The sequence below is a fragment of the Cavia porcellus genome, unplaced genomic scaffold (genome assembly GCF_034190915.1).
Source record: "Cavia porcellus strain 051 isolate PalLab524CR breed Dunkin Hartley unplaced genomic scaffold, mCavPor4.1 scaffold_2, whole genome shotgun sequence".
Lineage (NCBI taxonomy): Eukaryota > Metazoa > Chordata > Mammalia > Rodentia > Caviidae > Cavia > Cavia porcellus.
This window is the reverse complement of record NW_026947485.1, coordinates 106,445,268-106,467,534: the sequence shown is the minus strand read 5'-3', so window position 1 is coordinate 106,467,534 and position 22,267 is coordinate 106,445,268. Positions and strand designations below refer to the sequence as shown.

Below are 22,267 nucleotides of genomic sequence, written 5' to 3'. Positions count from 1 at the left end.
CCTGGCATGTGTTTATCTGAAAGCCTAGGAGAAGAAGGAGTACATACCAACCCTCAAAGTGTGACTGAGTCTTCCTCCAGAAGGAGTCCTGGTAGAGACTTGCTACAATGCCTCTGACAATATGGTATAAACCATGGAGCCCGGGGCTAACCATATTACCACCAAATTTTGCATCATCTTCAAAGTTGTATAAAGTTCTTCTTGGACCAGAAGTGTTTGAATAAATGTTTTTAATTATCCGAAGAGCTCAAGAGCCTCCTTTTGTTATTAACTGTGACTGCACTGATACCATCCTTTGATCTAGAATGGCCCCTGAAGTCCGACAATGAAGGTCATTCCCCAGTCTTTGCCATTATTGGGAGGTATAAGTATTTAGGAGGTGAGGCCTAGTGGGAAGAAGTTATGTCAGAGCTATGAGTTTGAAAGCAATAGTGGAACTCATGTTCCTTCTTTTCTTTGCTTTATGGATGCCTGAAAATTAGCTTTTCTTCACCAGCTCCATGCCATGAAGTGCTGCCTCAACACAGGCCCAAAAATGATGGGACCATTCAACCACATACTGAAATCTCTCCAACTCTGAGCCAAAATAAACCTTTCCTCTTATTAAGTTGGTTTATCACAGGTGTTTAACACAATAGAAGAACATTAACACAATTGACTGTGATCAAAAAGTATGAGAATGCGACGCATTTTTAATTTTTAAATATGTGTTAAGATTTATTTGACATAGTGCATGCATAGTCACAGAAATGGTCACATTGCTCTATGCATGACCCAAAAACTGCTCCAGACATTTTACAAGTATCACCTGGTGTAGTCATTTTCAACTAAACATACTTAGGTTTTTCACTTTGTGGTTTTTGTTCTTGATTAGGTCGTTGGTTGGTTTTTTCAGATAAGTTCACACTATGTAGATTTGGTGGAATGCCAACACATTGTGTGTTCCAGGCTGGTCTCGAACTTGTAGCTCTCCTCCCATTTCGACCTCCCGAGTGCTGGGATTATAGGCATGTGATACCAACCTGGCTTCAGCTTTGCACACATTCCATGGATAGTAAAAAAGAATATTAATTCTTGGAAATGTAAAGATGTGAAGGAAAATTGCATAAGGTTTGTCTAACTTCCACATGCCATTATTTCCTTCCCTGACAGCCTCAATGATAACAGACATCACAAGCAGTGCAGAGGAAAGTCAGAGTCCATAATGCACTGAAGTGCTTAAAGCACTGCTTGACCTACAGTGCCCCTCATATTTTAGATTCTATGTTTTCTTATTGACAACAGTTGAATTCTGAGAAAACTGAGCTAAAGCTTCTCACTCTGTGATTGAGTCACCTTAAAATTTACAGTTATTTATTTCTGTTATATAATATTATCACCAAGGCCAAAATCAACCTCAGAGACTTCATGGCCATCATCAAGGAATCAAATAACAAATATTGGCTAAACTGTGGGTTTAAAAACACCCTTCTAAAATGTTGATGGGAGTATAAATACAGCTATGGAAATTAGTACAGAGTCTTCCTACTGTAAGACATGGTAAGAGTACGTAAGATTTTATGTTCGTCATGATTCCCCATAACATTGCTTTGAAGACTTATAATGTTTGCATTCATTAGTTGGAATGGTTATATCATGGTTTTTTAAAAATTTTATTATGTGTGATGGTTTGAACAGCTATTTTGAAGAAAACAAGACATTATGGCAGCCATGGCTGATTTAATATCATCTTGCTTTGAAGTCCTACCATGCTTTTGTTCTTCTATTTCCACTGGTTCTATCATATTGTGTCTTATTGGATTTTAATATGGGTGATGGCATAAACAAATTTTCTATGGAAAATGAGATAATATAGTAACCATTGTTCAATTTCTGTTATTTGGGTCTGAATGCCCGGTAATACTTTCATTCTCTTGTATAGTGTCATACTATTTTGTTATGTTTGATACTCTTGTATGTGAAGGTATACTCAACTATTTCAAAGAAAGAGACATGATGGTAGCTTCTGTTAATATCAAATTATCTTGTAGTGAATTATTGTGTTGCTTACATTGTTCTGTTCTGATCTGCTTTGTCCTGTCCTCTTTCATCTTAATCTCTTTAAAATAAATAAATAAATAAAACCTAGAAATTCCCTTTGAATACATTAGTCCCCTTCTATTTATCTTCCCAGAAGAGTTGAAGACATCATCTTACAGTGATGCATGCAGAGCCACGCTTATAACAGCACAATTCATAACAGCTAAGTTTGGAAGCACTATATGTGTCCATCAGTGGTTCAATGCAGAAGGAAAATGTGGTATTTATGCACAATAGAGTCCTACTCTGCCACAAGGAAAATCAGCTTGAGTCATTTGTAGGAAAAAGGATGCAACTTGAAGCTATAATGTTATTTGAAATACTTAAGACACAAACTTAAATATCACATGATTTCTTTTCTGTGTAGAACACGTGATAAGTAAACAGAAAAATAAAAGATAGACACTAGAAAGTACTGATAGATCCTTCTCAAATAGGAAAAGGACCAAGAGATAAGATAATGAGGGTAGGAAAAGGGTTGAAAAAAAGGAATTAAGATCTGTTATGTATGTGAACTAACTCCACACAAGGAATGTGAACACAATTACTGAACCCAACATGCACTAGTAAAAATAAAAATATGAGAGAAATAAACTTTTCAGATTCAAAACAGAGACATATATTTTTATATTTTTCCCTTTTTTTGTACCCAGGAATTGAACTCACAACCTTGTGCTTTGCCACACAGGTGCTTATGACACTGAACTAAATCCCTGTCCCAGAGTCTTTCATCTCAATCCAAATGAAAGTATATAAAGCTAAAAGTATGAAAGCCTCAGATTTAGCTCAGTGGTTTAAGTGCTTGTCTGGCAAGCATGAGGATGTGAGTTCCCTGATAAAAAAGAAAGGGAAAAAAAAAAAGCTAAAAGGTATGAAAAAAGGGTCTCATGCGCAACTCCTCACAGTAACTATCAAACATTATGCCCCACAGTCATGTACTGGAAACTTCCATAAAGTGGTCTTCCCAACAACTTGTGACCAGCCTCAGGTTTTTGTTTAATTCTTGTGGCCAAGGATTATAGTTTCAAAATATCTGAAGAAATTTTCCTCATTTTCACCTTTAAGAAATTCTCCATGCCTCAACTTCTCTGAATATACACATAGATTACTAAGACATATTTGTTCCTGTTATAAAGCTCTGCTCTTTCCAACTGTATATCACTGTCCTCTGGAGCAAACGTCTCTGATAGTTGTTTAGGTTTATAATAGATACTAAAGTGAATTCCGGACTTTGAATGATTAAGATGTATCAGCATAGGTTCATCAACCTGCCTCATCTAGGGCAGGATGTTGACATTGTGGGAGCCAGGGAGTATTAGGAATCACAGGTGCTTTCTATTTAATATTGTTTTGAACCAAAAGCTGCTTTAAAAATACATGCCATTTAAAAATATGATAGCTGAATCCATAAGAACATAATCTAAGAAGCAAAAAAAATTACAAGTTAACAGGAAGTAGAATTTGATAGAGGCAGCAACTAAAACACAAATGATCACTCCAAGGCATGCTTGAACCTGCCAATATCTCACTTCAGTCCAGAAAAAAGCCTCAGTGAAATACCATCACTGCATTTTGACTAGAACAGAAAACAGGAGGAACTTTGACAATACCAAATATTGGCAGGGTGGTGAAGAAACTGAAGCATTTGTATTGTTGGCAGGGTGAAAACTGATTGGGGTCATTAGGAGAGAGAGAGTAACTTCTCATGAAGCTAAACAGGTACCTAATCATTGGCCAAGACTGTCTATACCTTAGATAATTCAAAACATATGTCTAAGAATAAGAGGCACATAAGAAATCTTGCAGTAGCTTTATTCATAGTGCTCAAAAAATGAAAATAGCTTAGTTATTCCTTAGGAGAAAAGGAAAAACACAACTACGGTATTCATAATGCCCAAAAGGAAGGTAAAAAAATGTGACCAACCAATAGAAAAACCACAAAGTGATATTAAGAGATGATGGACACACATAACATCAGGGAACTTCTAAAACATTATGTTTTAGTGAAAGAACACTTACACACACGAGTACATATTATGTTACACTTTATGTGAAAATCTGGAGCATGCTAAACATTATATTGGAAAGTTTAGGACTGTGGAAAGGTACAAAGGATCATGGATGAACCTATGAAGGTGGCGATGTTTTCAATTTTATAGAAATTCCTGAGGTGTAGCTTTATGTACTCTTTAGATTCAAACAATAAACACACAAGAGTCTGAAGTGTGTAAATCATACACAATAGGAAGTTTGATAGATGCAAATCACATCAAAAGAAAAAGGTATGCAGAAATCACTGAACACTATCTAGTAAGCACACGCTGAAGCATTAGGGAGGCTTTGTATCCATGTCTCAATTTAGTTAGAAAGACATCTGTTTTAGTTAATTTCTCATTGCTGAGTAAAACATCCAACACTCGCAAGTTAAGGGAAGAAAAGTTCATCTTAGTTCAACATCTGTGAAGGTTTCAGACAATAGTCAACAGGCTCCAAGGCAGGGTAGCATGCCAGAGGGGCCAGAAACAGTGCCCAGGGGTGTTCTGTAAGGTATCCTCACAAACAAACTAACTATATCATCAAACATTCAGTATTCATTTTTCAAGAACAGGTCATCAGTCACAGAGTTTCAAGTGCATACACCTCCTATGAAAGGAGGACAAGCTCTGCTCACAGGTGGCAGGTGGGGGTCATCATACACACTTCATCAGGAAATGCCTCTCCAAACACAAGGAAAGCTTCAAGAGCAGGATGAAAAGGAGACACACAAAGGCAGAGAAGTGAGGGAGAGAAGTGGACCCAGAATACAAGGAAGATCCTGGTGGAACCTCATAAAACTACCTGAGAGGGACAGATCACAGTGCATTTAATGTAAGCTGTTAGAAGAATGAGGGCAAGACAGATGTCAGCCTCCAAGATTAACCCATCCTCCAGACACACTCATGGTCCCAGTGGTCAGCCCAGGTTCCTGTGTATTGGGCCGGTGAATGCTGCCACCTTCCAATCCATGGAAGATGTCATGGATTCATATCTCAGTATAATGAGATATACATGAACTGTGATTGTCATGTATTATTCTGGACCACATAGGTACTGAGCTGCTGGTAACCACTGAGGAGCACAGTCACAAACATATATACAGACAGACAAGAACTGCATATAGCAGATCAGGTGATAAAATGTCTCTCATCTGGAATCCCCCTGTCCATATATTACCCATCCATGGCACCTCCTAAAACCCATCATCAACCAGGTTCTGGGAAGGATACTGGGCAACTATAAAAGAAACCTGAAGGAAAACAAAGGACATAACAACACATAGGCCAAAGAGAAGATTGAGTTTAAGGTCTATCCTTAAAGGAAGAAGGAGAAGGCATAGAGTCCCAGATAAGAGATAGCAATAAGGGTAACAGACTCAGAGACACAGCTCTCAGGTCATTTAAATGTAACAGCCAGACTAAGCAGACTGAGCAGAGCTCTCCTCATGGAACATAAAACAGGAAGAGTAGAATGGACCCTGCAGCGCTCAGCAGTGACTCTGCTGCTCCATTTCTTCTGTCTCCTCCCCACAGTCTTCCTCAGGATCTTCAGCATCATCATAACCCTCTTCCAGCACGAGGTTTCCAGACAATGAGAGTGTCTCCTCTTTCTTCTCCACAGGAAGAGCTTCAATGTCCTCATACACACCCTCTGAAGGCAGGTGCTCTGACATTCTAGAACCTGTCAAGGTCACATGAGACTTTTAAGGACCACCCAGCATTGTATCCTGCATATTATATCCTGATGCACACTGAAAGCCCTGGCCCCTCTGAATCAGCCCCTTGAGAGTAGTGATCCTCCCTATGGCTAAGCAGTCACACAGGGCAGGGCATGATGGTGTGGCTTAAGGATCTCAGCCCCTGAACCTACTCCGGAGAACACCAACTGAGAATGGCAACACAATGAACTGTTATGAAACCCTTTGTGGCCCAGAGGTGGAGACTGTAAACATCAACTCATCTGAGAAACAAAGAGACATACAAGTACAGGTTCCTCAACTTTCTGTGGGTACAAACAGTTAACAAGCATTGGCTAACAGGATGACCAACACAGGGAGGGTCCTCCTTTGCTGGGACATCCCAAGAATCACCTCCCCTCTGTTGGCAGGGACTCTGTTTCTGTGTCCAACCATGCACACATACCCATGAAGGAAAGCATGTGGCGGCTCCGCTGAACACCGAGAAGTAGGAAGATGAGGCCCAACAGGCAGCCAAGAACCAGACAGGCAATCTCAGGCAGGGTCCAGGGCTCAGCCACAGATGCAGGAGCCAAGAAAGGAGCTCCTAGGGCACAGAGAAGGGCAGGGCTTCCTGTGTGCCTTAGAGACTGCAACCATGCCCTTAGATTAACCTCAGCACTTGAGGAGGATGGTGCAGTCCCCATGGGAAGTAGACATCATTACTACCTGGGCAAGCTGATGCTTTCCCAGGTGTGGCCTAACTTTACAAGCAACAGCAGCCCAAGTGCAGGTCTTAAGTGCATAGGAACAAGTAGAAAGTCTAGGTGAAAATTCTAAGTAGATTTCTTACTCTAGGTAGGGTTAAGGTAGGAGAACTTAGACAGATGTCCCAAAGGTATACAAAGGGACATCTCTGATGGCATTCAGTAACCCTGTGCTCATCTATACCTTGGAAAAAAGCCACAATGTTCAAGAGGGTATAGCACATGAAACCAAACGTCATAGTCATGGAAGGAAATCCCCTGAGATGGTGGTGTTCTCAACTTAGGGTCTCTGCCCCACCATGGAATCCCCACTCAGATGGACAGAGAGGAGAATACTTGGCAAATACTGGGTGCACAACTCCATGGGACTGGAACACATGAAGGTAATCTGACTGGCACGTGGTACCATCTTGCCATGATGGACAGGAGAATGGGGAATGTGAGATAATCACCTACCTGATACTGAGGTAACTGAGAGACAAGCAGCAAAAATGCAGTCTTGATCACTCGTATGATGTGGATGGCACTAAGGTATCAACCTGCTCACATCTAATAGTAGCGTCCCAACCCACATGGCAGTCCAACAGGACAGGGAAGAAAGAAGCCCATGCTTGAAGCATCAAGTAGGACCTCACATCACAAGGCCCAGACTAGAGGGCCTGGTTCAGCTGAAGGAGCAGACAAATGAGTTACTGTCCCTGTGCCCCTCTCACCACCCCCATTCTCCCCACACACTCACCAGAGCACCTCACTCCTGCATCTTCCTTGTGATCACAATCTCCAAATCCCAGTGGTTCTGTGGGACAGTCCAACAGGAAAGCCTCACTTCCACGGCACCTCACCTCATCCAGCCACACAGGTCCTGACCCAGGACCAAAGGCAGCCCCCTGCGTGGCATTCACTGCCTGACCACAGCCCAGCTGGCGGCACGCGACTTCTGCATCTGCCAGGTCCCAGGAATCATCACACACAGTGCCCCAGGAGCCCATGTGCCAGAGCTCCACACGCCCTGAGCAGTCGTCATCACCGCCTCGCAGGCGCAGTGCACCCTCCTCTAGAAAAGAGGACAGTGTTTAGCTCAGGAACCAAATGGGATGGGCGGGTAGACCATGACATAGAAAGAGGGGTACCTGGGCAACTGAGCGTGAAGGAGCAGTTAAGGGTCTGCTCAGGATCCTCAGGAATTTCTCCTTTCTTTCCTGCGTGTGAAAAGAAGACCCATCTCAGTATTCACAAGCTCAGTAGCTCACACTCTGTGAAATAGTTTTGCTCCTTCCCTGTGTCTCTATAACAAGGAGCTTTTGTTCCCAGAGAAAAAGAAACGTCTTTGTCAAGGGAGGATAACGAAACAGGCAGAGTGTTCCACACATAGGTTTCCTGGTAGGTGTCCTCAGAAGAGGCCCAGGTGCCCAGGAGTCCCCCACTGAGAAAAAGCCAAGGACTGAGGTTACACATACCCTATGACACCCCACAGCCAACTCTGAACCTCATGAGGGTAACCATCCTTCACACCCACACACACCTACACATACTCTGCTGCTCACCTGCACACAGGACCCAGGCCTCTTCACTGCTAGAGCAGGAATGCTGGTCCCACGGGGTTGAAGGACACTGCCACAGGGACCTGTCATGCTTGGGCCTGCACTGAATGGAAGTCAGCCAGAAAACTGCAGGGGAAGGCCAGCTCTCTGGCCTTGCCAGCAGCTGCCCTTGGGGCTCACAGCCCAGCTGGCCACACAGGAGGCCCAGGGAGGCAGGGTTCAGGATGTGGCAGACTCCACCCCAAGTCCCACTGTAGAAAACTTCCAGCCGCCCAGCACATGGCTGTCCATAATTCTGCAGCCTAAGATCTGTGAATTCTGTAGACAGAGAGGCCAGTTGGCAAGGAGGACAAGGGAGGATAGGGAGACGCAAGACAGAAGGAACCTTAGACCTACCTGTGCAGAAGACCCCAGCATCCTCTTTGTGCCCACAATCGTGCTGTCCCCACCCTGGCGATGGGCAATGCCAAAGTGCAGACTCATTGCCCAGGCAGCTCAACTCATCCATCCAGATTGGCCCGGATCCTGATCCGAAGTAGGCAGCCCCTGGTGCACTCAGGGCACGGCCACAACCCAGCTGCTCACAGACCACGTGTGCGTCCTGCAGGTCCCAGGCGTCGTCACACACAGTGCCCCAAGTGCCTGCCTGCAGCACCTCCACTCGCCCAGCACAGCGGCCAGGGCCCCCAGCCAGCCGCACCTGAAGGCTCCCTGAGAAGAGGTTGAGTAAGGACCTGCCAGGCTTTGTGAGGCCCAAGGCAGGGGAAGCCTAGAGCACAGACTCACCAGAGCACACCACACCCACATCTCGTGAGGTCCCCACAGGCGCCAGCAGGGTCACAGACACATTGCACTGGGTCAGGCTGGTCTCCGAGCCCTCGCAGTGCACCTGGCTCAGCCCCACAGGAAGGACTCCATGGCCAGGGGCTGATGCATCATAAGCTTGCTCCGCCTCTCCACACCCAAGCTGCCTGCACACGACGCTGGCATCACGCAGGTCCCAGGCGTCATCTAGGACGCGGCCCCACACTCCATCCAGCGAGACCTCCACACGACCATCACAACGACTCTGTCCATCCCTGAGTCTAAGGGCTCCAGCAAGACCTAGCAGGGGAAAGAAGGCACTGTGGACCATCGAGGATCCAGTGCTGCTGACTGGCAAGCAGTTAGCTGTCCACCTATCACTGTCCCTGAATTTCTCTCTGAACCCTCTTTATTTTCTGTGTGTCTCACCTATTTATTCTCTTTCTTGTCCCCTAACTACCCTCAACTACAGTCCCTCCTGTCTGGCCTACACCATTTTAACTCACCTAATTTAACTCATTTTGTTCATATATGAGCTAATGATTGCCCATCTAAATAACTCCCTCTTGTGCCCATGGTCCAGCTCCCAGCCTGAGTCCACCCAGCTGTCCATCATTCACACACTGCATAGATCACACCCACCTGAGCAAGAGGCAGAGGCAGCATTTCCTTTGGCACAGGGCTTCGCACCCAAAGTGCTGGATGGGCAGCTCAACAAATGGGGCTCTGTCCCCACACAGTGGAGCACATCTGGCCAGATGGGAGCATCTCCAGTTCCAAAATGGCCTCCTCGTGGTATGGCAGCTGCACTCCCACAGTTGAGCTGGTGGCACAGGACGCTGGCATCTGCTAAGCTCCAGTGGGCTGCACAGAGGGGTGCCCAGACTCCCTGCACCTGGAGCTCCACACGGCCCTCACAGGGGCTGCTGCCATTGACCAGCCGGAACTCTGGGGAGATGCGGAGTCAGTGAGACTCCAGACACCTGACCCAAGACTCTGATGTATGTGAGATTTCTAATACATGGTGCATACCCGTTTCCACAGACAGAAACTACAGGCAAGAGGACAGCTTTGCCAAATGGTATCACTGAAAATCAGGCTATGACACTACAATATCCATGCCTGTGCTGTTGCAATGAGTAAGCAGTGGAAACTCGAAATCAGCTGTGTTAGAATACTGAGTATGGGAGATCTCTGGTGAGATCCTGCTATTGGCCATAAATAAATTAAAACTAGGCAGAGTTTACATAACATGGTAATAGTCAGTGGTGGTCACAGCACAGAATTAATCTGCAAAGAACAGGGGATCACGTTTTCTCTGGCATTTGAAGGAAATTTCTGTCAAGTCACTCACTAAGAATTATGCTTCTGAACAAAGACATCAAGAGTCACACAAGAAAGAAGACACTGTATAAAAAAAATTAGATACCTGCTGTACAAACCACCAAAGAACAAGAAACGTTGTATGTGGGGGATAACCGATTTCTAGAGTTTCTATAGTACAATGTTCAAATTACCCAGGTTAACTCAAACGGTCAAGGCGGGAAAAATACCCCAAGGCATGGTGCAGCACAAACTGTCCACAAGGTATCTCAAGCATTGGACTTACTGGAAAAAACATTAAAATAGCTGCCTCAATTCTGCTGTGACAGCTACAACAGAGCATGAACAATAGTAAAGAAAATGCCAGTACAGCAACATCTGACCAACAAAATTCCAGTAAGCAGATACTTATAAATGAATACTAAAAGAATTCTGTCTACAACGTACAATATCTGATATAAAAATAATTACTCAAAGTGTCAAAGGGAATAGTAGTGGCATTCAGTGTGGCTAGACGGAAGGAAGAATTGAATGTTAAAACAGAATGATTGAGATGATGCCAAATGAGCACTGCCTAAATTAATTGTGGGGTATCAACAGCCTGACCAACATACTCAGCAGGGAAGTCCTGGAAGAAGAGAAAAATGGATAGGGACACTATGTTAAATACTCAGGACAAAAACTTACTAAATTTTATTAAATACCTGACTTTGTACATCCATTAAGCTTAACAAATACATAGTAGGAAACACTCCAAGAGATGTACAATGAAATGCATTATAAACATTTGTTAAACATCAAAAGAAATGACATGAGTATGTTTTGGAAATATCTGCATTCTCGTGTCCATTCCAGCATTAGTCACAATGTGAATCCACAATTCACAAGAGACATGGAAAATCCTAAATGTCTCTCAGTGATGAATGGGTGAAGACAATGTGGCCTATATATACAGTGTAATACTATTAGTATCTCAAAATAAAGAAATTCTGTTCATCCTAATAGGTAAACTAGGAAGAAGTGTGTTTTATTATGTGGCCTGGCACAGCAGATAATTACCACATGAACTCACCTATCAAGGAAAGTCTATTAGAATCACAGCAGACTTTTCAGCACAAACCTTCAAGTTAAAATGAGCTTGGAGTGAAGCATTTGAAGCCCTGAAAGAAAACAACTTTCAACCCAGACAGATGTACCCAGAAAAACTGTCTTTCAAATTTAATGGTGAAACAAGATATCTCCATGACAAAGAACAACTGAAGAAATTCATGTCCACCAAACCAACCCTGAAAGACATACTAGATAGAGATAAAAATGATTACAATCTCCAGAACAACAACAGAAACAAACCACCATGGGACTGAATCAAGGCCAGCATCTTCCTGACGCTGTTGGTTTCAAGCAGGAGTCTAAAGAGATGTCTTTCTATGATCTGTTGGCCATTTCAGAATGGCCATTAGAAAGAAACAGCTTAAAACAACCCCTCCCACCCATCCCTCCCCTCCATGAGTGGCTGTGAGTATGGCAGGCTGCAGCAGCCCAGGAGAGCAACCACCAGTGTTTACTGGGACCCGTGCCATGCTGGGACCTGCAGCGCTGGGAAACCAAGCAACCCTTCCCCACCTAGTGAGCAGCTGTGAGCCTGCCAGCATCCAAACATCACACACACCCCCACTCCATTAGCAAGTGGGAGCCAGTGATCTGGACATCCCTTGAGAGCTTGACCATAAGCAATGTAGCAAATAGGGGGGATTTCCTTCTTCCATCTCTTTGAAAGCAAATACTTGTATCCCTGTTTTTCTTTGTTCTAATTAATGATGTTATTTTAGCCTGTTTTGTTTTGTTGAACTTCAATATACATGAAAGTATGGACAGCTATTTTGAAGAGAATGAGAGACTCTACAATAGCCATTAGTGACTTCCCTATTGTCTGGTTTTGAAGACCTAAAACACATTCTTCATTCTGTTTAGATCAGCTTTATACTATGTTGTTTTGTATGAATTCATTGTATGCAAAGACATGGACAACTATTTGGAAGAAAACAAGAGACAATTTGATAGATAGTGAAGATCTCAGGTTGTCTAGCTTTGAAATTTATATCTCTTACATCACTTTCTTATGTCCTATTTTGTTCTGTTTTGTTTGTTTAATTTTACCCCTTTAAAATAAAATAAAAGAAATTTAAAAAAGAGAAACTACCAGGCTGGACAACAAACTAAACAAGGGAGAAAATCAGGAAATCAACGATAGGAGCACAACATGGCAAAGTCAAGCCAGTACATGTCAGTGATATCCATAAATGTAAATGGGCTCAATTCACCTATCAAAAGAAACAGGTTGACAGAATGGATCAAGAAACAGGATCCCACAATATGCTGTATACCAGAAACATATCCAACTCAAAAAGAAACTCATAGATTAAAAGTCAAAGGGTGGAAAACAGTATTCCATGCAACAGGAACTCAGAAAAAAGCAGATGTAGCTATTCTGTTCGCAAAGTGAACTTCAAACCTAAAAGGATTAAAAGAGATAAAGAAGGCCACTACACACATGTAAGTGGAAAACTACAAGAGGAAGAACAAACAATTATAAATGTGTGTGTGTGTGTGTGTGTGTGTGTGTGTGTGTGTGTGTATCAAATACAGGAGCATCCAACTATGTATGACAAATACTAATGGACATGAAAAACAAAATACATGAGAACACAATTATAATAGGAGACCTTAACACTCACTGTCACAAAAAGATAGATCAACTAGACAAAAAGTCAGCAAAGAAATAACAGAACTGAATCATACCTGTGAGTGAATGGACATAGTGGATGTTTACAGAGTGTTCCACCCAACCACATCAGAATATACAGTCTTCTCCACTGCATATGGGACATTCTCCAAAATAGACCATATATTATTAACACATAAAGCATGCTTAAATAAATGCAAAGGGAGCAAAATTATCCCATGTATGACATCTGCCAATAGCACACTAAAATTGGAAATGAATGGCAAAAAACCCAGCATAAATAAATGGAAATTAAATAACAACCTTCTGAATAATCAGTGGGTTACAGATGAAGTTAAAAAAGAAATAAAACAATACCTACAATACAATGAAAATGCAGATACAACATACTGTAACCTATGGGATCCAATTAAAAGTAGTCCTAAGAGGGATATATATAGCAACAGCAATAAATAGTCATATCAACAAAGTAGAACAAACAAAATAAATAACCTAATGCTACAACTCAAGCTTCTAGAAAAGGAAGAGCAAGTCAACCCCAAAGATCATAGAAGACAGGAAATTGTAAAGATTAGAGCAGAAATTAATACAATTGAAATTTAAAAAAATACAAAGAATTAATGCATCAAAGAGCTTGTTTTTTGAGAGAATAAGAAAAATTGATAAACTCCTAGCCAATCTTATCAAGAAAAAGAAAGAAAAAACTGAAATCCATGCAACAAGGACTAAAAAGAAGGAAATTACTACTGATTCCATGGAAATTCAAAAGATCATGAACACCTACTTTGAAAATCTCTACTCACATATGGTGGAAAACACAGAGGAAATGGACAGGGTTCTAGGAACATATGAACTACTAAAGCTAACCAAGAAGATACAGCAATTTTGAATAACCCAATATCAGCTACTGAAATTGAAAATGTGATTAAAAACATACCAAGAAAGAAAATCCCAGGTCCTGATAGATTAATAGCTGAATTCTATAAGAAATTTAGAGAAAATTTGATGCCAATACTCCTTAAGCTCTTCAATGAAATTGCAAGAGAAGCAGTCCTCCCTAACTCATTCTTGGAGGCAAGTATCACTCTGATACCAAAACCAGAGAAAGACCCAACCAAAAAGGAGGACTATAGATCAGTCTCACTAATGAACATTGATGCCAAGATTTTCAAAAAATATTGGAAATGCAATGCAGCAAATCATCAAGAAAATTATATGTCATGATGAAGTGGGATTTATTCCAGAAATTCAGGGATGATTTAACATATGCAAATCAATACATGTAATACAGCACAGAATCAGAGCTAAAAAGAAAAATCACATGATCATCTCAATAGATGTAGAAAAGGCTTTAGATAAAACCAACAGCTTTTCATGATTAAAAACCTACAGAAACTCAGAATAAACAGTGTATGTACCTCAATCTCATAAAGGCTATGACAAGCCAACAACCAACATTCTACTAAATGGACAAAAGCTGAAAGCCTTCACTTTAAAATCAGGAATAAGACAAGGATGTCCACATCACCACTCCTATTCAACATAGTTCTGGAAATATTAGCCAGAGCAATCAGACAAGAGGGAGAAATAAAAGGAATAAGGATAGGAAATAAAGAAATAATATTATCACTATTTGCAGATGACATACTTCATACTTCATACTTTACATAGAAGACCCCAAAAACTCCATTAAAAGACTGCTAGAAGTAATAAACAAATTCAGCAGCATAGCTAGATACAAAGTCAACACTCAAAAATCAATAGCACTCCTGTACAGCAAAAAAAAAAAAAAAACCTCAGAGAAAAATTGTGGAAATATAGCCTTTCACAATAGCACCTAAAAAAAAATGAAATGCCTAGGAATCAACCTAACTAAGAATGTAAAAACCTATATGATGAAAATTATGCTACTCTAAAAAAGGAGGATGAAGAGGATGTTAGAAAATGGAAGGATATTCCTTGCTATCGGTTAGGAAGAACCAACATTGTGAAAATGGCTATACTTCCAAACCTGTTATACAGATTCAATGCAATCCCCATCAAAATACCATTAACATACCTTAGACAGGTAAAGAAAATATTCCTAAAATTCATCTGGAAACAGAAGAAACCTAGATCAGCAAAAGCGATTCTGGGCAACAGAGGCAAGACAGGAGGCATCTCAATTTCTGACTTGAAACTACACTACAGAGCCACATTGATAAATTCAATGCGGTATTGGCAAAGAAATAGACCTGAGGATCAATGGAGCAGATTAGAAGATGCAAACACAACTATAAAGACACTCAGCCACCTTATATTTAACAAAAGGACTAAACAAGTTCACTGGTAAAAAGATAGCCTCTTTAATAAATGGTATAAATTGTGTGGGAAAAATTGGCTTTCCACACGCCAAAGACCAAAATTAGACCCATGCCTATCACCATACACTAAAGTCAAAATGGATCAAGGATCTAAATATTAAAACACAAACACTAAATCTACTGGAGGATAAGATAAGTAAAAATCTTGGAGACATAGGGGTAGGCAGAGAATTCATGAATAAAACACAAACCACAGGGGAAACACTTCAAAGAATCAACAATTGGGGTCTCATGTTACTAAAAAGTTTTTGCACTTTAAAAGAAATCACAAAGAAATGAAAAGAAAACCCATAGAATGGGAAAGAATTTTAGCAAACAATTTCTCAGACAAAGACATATGTCCAGAACATATAAAGACCTCAAAAATATCAAGCCCACCAAATTCAAAGACCCCCCCCTCCAAAAATGGGCATCAGAGGTGAACACACAGTTCACAGATGAAGATATACAAATGGCAAATAAATACATGAAGAAATGTTCACCATCACTGATCATTCGAGAAATGCAAATTAAAGCAGCATTGAGATTTCATCTCACTCTGGAAAGAATGCTGCCATCAAGAAATCAACTGATAACAAATGTTGGCGAGGCTATGGGGAAAAAGGAACATTTCCCCACTGTTTGTGGGAGTGCAGACTGGTTCAACCACTATGGAAGTCAATACGGAGATTCCTCAAAAAACTAGTATTGGAAGTTCCATTCAATCCAACTATTCCCCTCCTGGGTATTTGCCCAGAGAAATTGAAAAGTTCATGACAAAGTGATATATGTTCACCCATGTTCATAGCAGCACGATTTGTGATAGCTAAGTCTTGGAAACAACCAAAATGCCCATCAACCACAGAGTGGATGAAAAAAATGTGTATTTATGCAATGCAATACTATTCATCCATAATAAAGGATGATCTTGAGGCCTTTATACATAAATGGAGGCAACTTGAGAATATCCCAATTGGTGAAATAAACACGACTCATATTACTAAATATCACGTTGTCTCTCTAGTATTAAAAAATAATAAGAAATGAAAGAATAATGGGATCCCAAAACTATAATAGATATTGTAAAAGTGAAAGGGAAGGAAGTGCTCTATAGGACATAACAGTATGAATAGCGTGTAAGATAGATGACCGTATTACTAAATTTCTATTATATCACTGAACAGAAGAGATTGCACTCTCAATGTTTGAGTGCCTAGCCACTTGTTATGCTTTGATTTCGTAACCTTAACAACTATTGATAAGATGACAATATGTAATCTGTTAACTAGCGATTTTATGATGTTAATTTTTTAAATTCAGCCTTCTACTTTTTTTCTCATTTTTTCTATTTTGTTTTTTTAATTTTCTCTTCCTTCCTTTTTTCTTTTTTTAAATAAATATTTTTAAAAAGAAAATACTAGGAAATCTAGTCTGTTAGTACACCAAAAGTGATTTTACACCAATACTAAGTGGGATTTATCTCAGGAATGCAAATATGACTCATAATACACACCAACAGAAAGAACCAGCACAGTAAAGAGATATACTAAAGAGTAATACAAAATATTTGTAAACTATTCATCCAGCAGAGGGTAATTATGAACAATATCCAGCAATGGGTAAAGATCCACAAGAGAAGGTACTCAACTCAGCTGCAATAAACCAATTCAGGTTTGGGACAACAGTTTAATGAGGCAAATGATCCATATAGATATTTCTCTCCCAAAAAACCACACAAATGACTACCAGGTATATGAAAAAATGCTCAACTTGATTCGTCACTGGGAAAGTACACAAAACATGATGAGATCTCATCTCACTCCTGTTAGAATGACTATTAACAAAAGACAACAGATAAAAATGTGGACAAGTATGTAAATAAAAGAAATTTTTATGCTGTATGGATGGGAATATAAATTAGTACAGTCATTATGGAAAATGGAATTTGGGGTCCTCAAAACCCTAAAAACAGAACTGCCATATGACCCAACAATTCCACTACTATGCACATTTCCAAAGGAAATCAGGCATGTGGAAGAGACATATAAACTCACACACTCATTTAAGCACCATTCACAATGACCGAGAACTTAAATCAGTCTAGGTGTCCATTGATAGAGGTATGGTTAAAGATAGAGCTATGATGGTATATAAAAAAGAAAACAATGTGTGTATAGACACTGTAATATAACCTTGCCATTAAAAAGAACTGAAATTCTGTAATTTCCAGCAACAAAGATGGAACATGGGGATGTTAGTGACTTACTTCTAATAATCACTTACTATAGAGTCCAGACAGAAACACATACATGAGCCTTCAATCTGTTCTTGATAAAGTGTAAGGAGACTGCTCACAATAACCAAGATATAAAATTAGCCCGAGGACAATCAGTGGATGAATGAATGTGGAAAGGGTTATACAGAATCCACCAAAACAAAATGTATACGCATTTTAGGAAATAAACAGTATGTTTTTTCAGGAGATGGTGTTACCCTCATATGTGGAACACATTAAAGGATGTCTTATATCACAGAAAAGCCACAATGCTACCAGTCCATAGAGAAGAAATTAAAAATATATGTGTAGCAATCTCAGTGACCAAGGTTAGCCAAGCAGCAGTTCACTAACAAATTTCTAGAAGATAATACCCACCACTATGAGTACTTCTTATAACTGCAGAGGCCAAGGGTAACTTATACTAATTTCAAGCCATCTTGATAAATTTAGTATTAAAATATTCTTACAAGTTTGTCTGTTCTTGAAATGTGCATAATTTTTGTTCACATTTGCATGGAAATGGATGTAACTAGAGGATATCATGGTAAGTAAAATAGCCAGACACAAAAACATGACCTGAAAGTAGAAGACAAATACAAAAGACTAAAAAAGAAGTCAAGGGAATTGACAGGAAAGGGAAAGGGGGATGATAGAATAGGGAGGTTAATCTATTAACAGGTGATTTCTTACTGTTATGTTTTTTTTTTGTAGTTATGTATTATGTGTAACCTTACACTGCTTTGTTTTGTTTTGTGTTTTTCTCTTTTTCCTCTTAAATAAAAAAAAAAAAGAATAGGGAGGTTAAACATGATCAGTGCTCTGTGTATCCATTTATAGAAATATCACAGTGAACCTGATCCATTTATACAATTAACATGGACTAATGTTTTAAAATGCCACCACATATATTGAAGAAGGAATGATCTCTTCAACAAACAGCACTGGGAGACCAGGTATACACGTGGAAAGACTGAAGCTGCCACTTTTCATATAACACATAAGAAATTAACTCAGAATGGCTCAAGACCCTAGACACAACACAAGGGACAAAAGTCTTAGCACAACGTACAAATATGAAGCCTCAACCTTTGGCCTAGGCAATTATATTTATAGATTGTTACTGCACTTAATCAAAATTAAATCCTTATATGTATTAAAGGGTACTTTCAAAAATTAATAAAACAGAATGGGAGTGGTGATATAGGGATAGCTTAGCAAGCACACAGAAGTGAGTTTGATCCCTGATACCAAAAAAATAAAAAAACCCAGAATGGCAGAAAATGTTTTCTACTCACATCTTTCTAAGGTCCTGCTATTTACAATGCATTTTTAAAATTCACAACAGTGGAACAAGAATGCAAGCACTAATCTCTGATGTGAATGAAGGACACTGATTAAACCATCTCTGAAGATGGAATAAATATGTGTAAAGCAGAAGAAATGGGAGGGAATGTTGAGCTGAGCTCTCCCCCTGCCTACTGTCCAAAATCGTCCCAGCCCAGTCTCCTTCCAGTCTCCTGCCCCTGACCAACCCCACAGCCCAGACCCCACTGGGCCCCATGACGACTCACTTTCTCCCGAGCACCTGAGCCCAGCATCCTGCTCATGGGTGCACTGACTCCCAGGCTCCCGCCGACAGTGGAAGAGCAGAGACTCGTTGCCCACACAACGGAAGGCCTCCATCCACACGGGCCCTGAGCCCTGGCCGAAGTGGGCAGTTCCAAGTGTGGACACGGCCTTTCCACACTGCAGCTCCCGGCACACCACATGGGCCGTGGGCAGGTCCAGGTCAGCATCGCAGACTGTGCCCCACGTCAGGCCCCTCTGTACTTCCAGGCGCCCAGCACAGGGGTCCTCGCTGCCAACAAGCCGAGCTTCCACATGTCCTGGGGGCAGAAGCTGGACAAGAGTATCCAAAGCAGGACAGACTCTACATGGAACATGGGGATGAATATCCCTTGCCACCCACCACCCAATCCCACATGGAGGAATAAAGGAGGAGGACTCAGGATCTAGCCCCCAGGGTGCCAAGACCCAGAGGAAGACTTAAGGTCTGAAAAACAAGGACCTGACACTGGCCCTTGGATCTTAGTTGGGCCCTAGCTACTGAAGTGATTGCCATGAAGAACTTTCATCTGGAAATGAGACAGGCCTCTGGAACCCCTTAGACAGAGGTAGCCAGCACTGCCCCCTCAGGCCTTCACCTCATAAGCACCAGCTGGACAGGACCACAAGGTGAGCAGCTGAGCTACAGTAGCATCCCCAGAGGGGAGAGCTCCTGGCATTTCAGCCACAACACAGGGGAAGAACTTTCCCTTAATACTGCCTGTGTGCTAGGAGCAGATATCTTAATTTCTTTGTTCATACACAGAAAAGAGTCCCGTGCTCTAGGTGGGGTGACCCTACCTGTGCACACCACCTCAGTGTAGACTTGAAGATCACACTGTTCTACAAAGTTTCTGTTGATCTTGCAGTGGAAAATGCTGGGCTCTGTTCCCTGACAGCTCACATATCTCTGCTCTTGGACACCAAGGAGCCCTCCAGGGTGGTCTCTGAACCACTGCAAAGCGGTGCCACATTCCAGTTCTCTGCAAAATACACCTGCTTCCTCCTTTTGCAAGGCACACCTCAGAATATCATTTTGCATCTTCATTACCTCAGGGATCCCAGCACAGGGGCTGCCTCCTCCGATCAGCCCAATTGGCCTCACAATGCTATCTGATGATAAAGAAGACAAAGAGGGTTCAGCCAGTCTCTGCCCAAGGCACACATGCAAAGGCTGATCACAGACTGGATTTGGCCTAAAAATAGGGCATTTGCATGATACCTGGTTGCTTCCCCACCCTGTGCTCATTCCTTGGGAGATCTGGAGTGACAGATCCCGTCTCAGGACTCTGTGTCATGGTCGGAGTGTGCATAGCACAGAAAAGAGCTTATAGGGAACCTGGATCAAGGCATCCCAAAGTGATGACCAGTAGGACAACAAAAAGAAGCATATTTCTGCAACTAATTTATAAACCAAGGGCATTTAGAAACCAGGTTAAACATCAGTGAGAAGAGGCTGCAGGAGAGTGACCACTGAGATTGAGGATGGAATAAGAAAGGCCCCAATTAATTCTTCAGCAAGAAGATACCCCAGAATCCCAAAGATCCCATGGAAACTAGGTGCTCAGATGTGGCTCAAACTCTCCCTCATCCCTGGACTAAGGACAAAGGACTAAGTGCCTCTGGAACCTATCAGCGGATAGGGGACCCGAAAAAAGAGAATCCAGGTGTCACTGTCCAACCTACCTGAGCACCAGACAATTACCACACACTGGCAATTACAGCCACTGATGGGCCCCCAGTCACCCAGGGAGCACTGCCAGAGAGAGGCCTCCTCACCCTGGCACTGGGCACCATACAGCCAGGGTGGCTGTATGTCTTTGGGCATCAAGATATGTTGAGGGGTATATAGTGCCCTGCTGCAGTTGAGCTGTCTGCAGATCACCGAGGCCTCTTGCATGCCCCAGCGGTCCCCACACACCAGGCCCTGCTGCCCACTGTGCTCCACATGCAGGAGGCCTTCACACCGAGTTTCTCCAAACAAGAGACTCACAGACTTCTCCCCAGCAGAGCCTTAAGGGACAAGAACACAGGATAGAGGGAGAAGATGCAAGGGATTTCTTTCACAATGATACAGGATTAGAAAACTTGCCCTCCTTTTTAATGCCAAGCCCCAACTTTATCTAGAATTTCCTTACTATTAAAACTTTGCATGTCTTGACATGAAAATTATTTCTTTAATAAAATAAAAATTAAGAAAACTATACACAAAGAAATTAGGTTCAGATGGGGCCATTATTTTATAATCCTTCAATGCTCTCTCCACAAAAAAAGCCATTTGGCACATCTACTATGTCCCTAAAGACAGCAGCACATACTCACCTGGAGAGTGGGACCAGCAGTCCAGGAGCAGAGACCACAGCACCAGAGGGAACAGGGCCATGCCTCCTGTGCCTTACAGCTGTAGCTTGTCAGTGTGATGGTCCCAAAGTAGAAGAGTGTGCTCTGCCTCCACATGGAGGGTGGACTCTAATGCAGCAGTGACACTGTGCTGAGACACCAGCCCAGAACAACCCTATCACCTCCCCCCACATCAGAGCCATCATCTGTCATACTGAGCAGGCGCTCAGACCCTCTTCTGAGCCCAGGCAGTGCCAGCAGCAAGTGGTGAGGCCAGGCTGGGCTTCCGGCAGCTGGTGCCTGATATAGCGCCAGCTGTGAGAAGCACCAGGAGCTTCTTCCCACCAAAAGGCTCTGATCTGCATGGCTACCAATACCAGGGTTGGCTAGGAGGGTGACACCCTTCCTTACTCAGCATAAACATAGCATATGCCTGTAGACCTAAGTCTTTCCAAGATCAGCATGTTCTCAAAAAGACAGGCTTAGTGATTTCATGAACGTATTTACAGCAACAAATGTGACCAGCAATGGAACCAGCAATCACAAAAGATGCACATCTTCCTGTAGGACTGTGAAAAATTGAGAATCAGCTAAAGGTGCAAGTTGATTACATGAGGTTGTTTAAATAAACTAAGGGATATCTATACAGTGGGATATGATTTGCTTATTATATTATGATACAAAAATTTTATATGTTGGGACATTATTTTGAAAATCTGATTGCCAAAGGAAA

At 41.8% G+C, this 22,267-nt stretch overlaps 1 protein-coding gene and 1 pseudogene across 2 annotated transcripts; one reads left to right on the top strand and one right to left on the bottom strand.

Moving 5' to 3' along the window:
- Nucleotides 1-689: 689 nt before the first annotated feature.
- LOC100723786 (scavenger receptor cysteine-rich domain-containing protein SCART1-like) lies at nt 690-21,857 on the bottom strand. Of its 2 annotated transcripts, XM_063245033.1 has the most exons (12): nt 21,517-21,857; nt 20,881-21,207; nt 19,996-20,307; nt 19,161-19,475; nt 9,546-9,851; nt 8,886-9,203; nt 8,496-8,810; nt 8,103-8,417; nt 7,689-7,757; nt 7,298-7,612; nt 6,258-6,398; nt 690-5,796 (listed from the first exon to the last, which is right to left on the bottom strand). In XM_063245033.1, the coding sequence occupies exons 1-12, from the start codon at nt 21,575-21,577 to the stop codon at nt 5,603-5,605; spliced, it is 2,988 nt and encodes a 995-aa protein (XP_063101103.1). In that variant the 5' UTR covers nt 21,578-21,857; the 3' UTR covers nt 690-5,602. The 2 variants fall into 2 exon arrangements, with proteins under 2 accessions (XP_063101103.1, XP_063101104.1); XM_063245034.1 differs by lacking the exon at nt 20,881-21,207.
- On the top strand, nt 11,581-11,698 carry LOC111754507 (small nucleolar RNA SNORA2/SNORA34 family; annotated as a pseudogene).
- Nucleotides 21,858-22,267: the final 410 nt, after the last annotated feature.

Bases quoted from the DNA above. Each gene is read 5' to 3' on its own strand.
- LOC100723786 (XM_063245033.1), bottom strand. From the start codon at position 21,577: ATGGCCCTGTTCCCTCTGGTGCTGTGGTCTCTGCTCCTGGACTGCTGG. The intron at 20,308-20,880 runs GTAGGTTGGACA...CTTTATCATCAG, and splicing joins GGTAATTGTCTGGTGCTCAG to ATAGCATTGTGAGGCCAATT. The intron at 9,204-9,545 runs GTGGGTGTGATC...TTCCCCTGCTAG, and splicing joins TGCCTCTGCCTCTTGCTCAG to GTCTTGCTGGAGCCCTTAGA.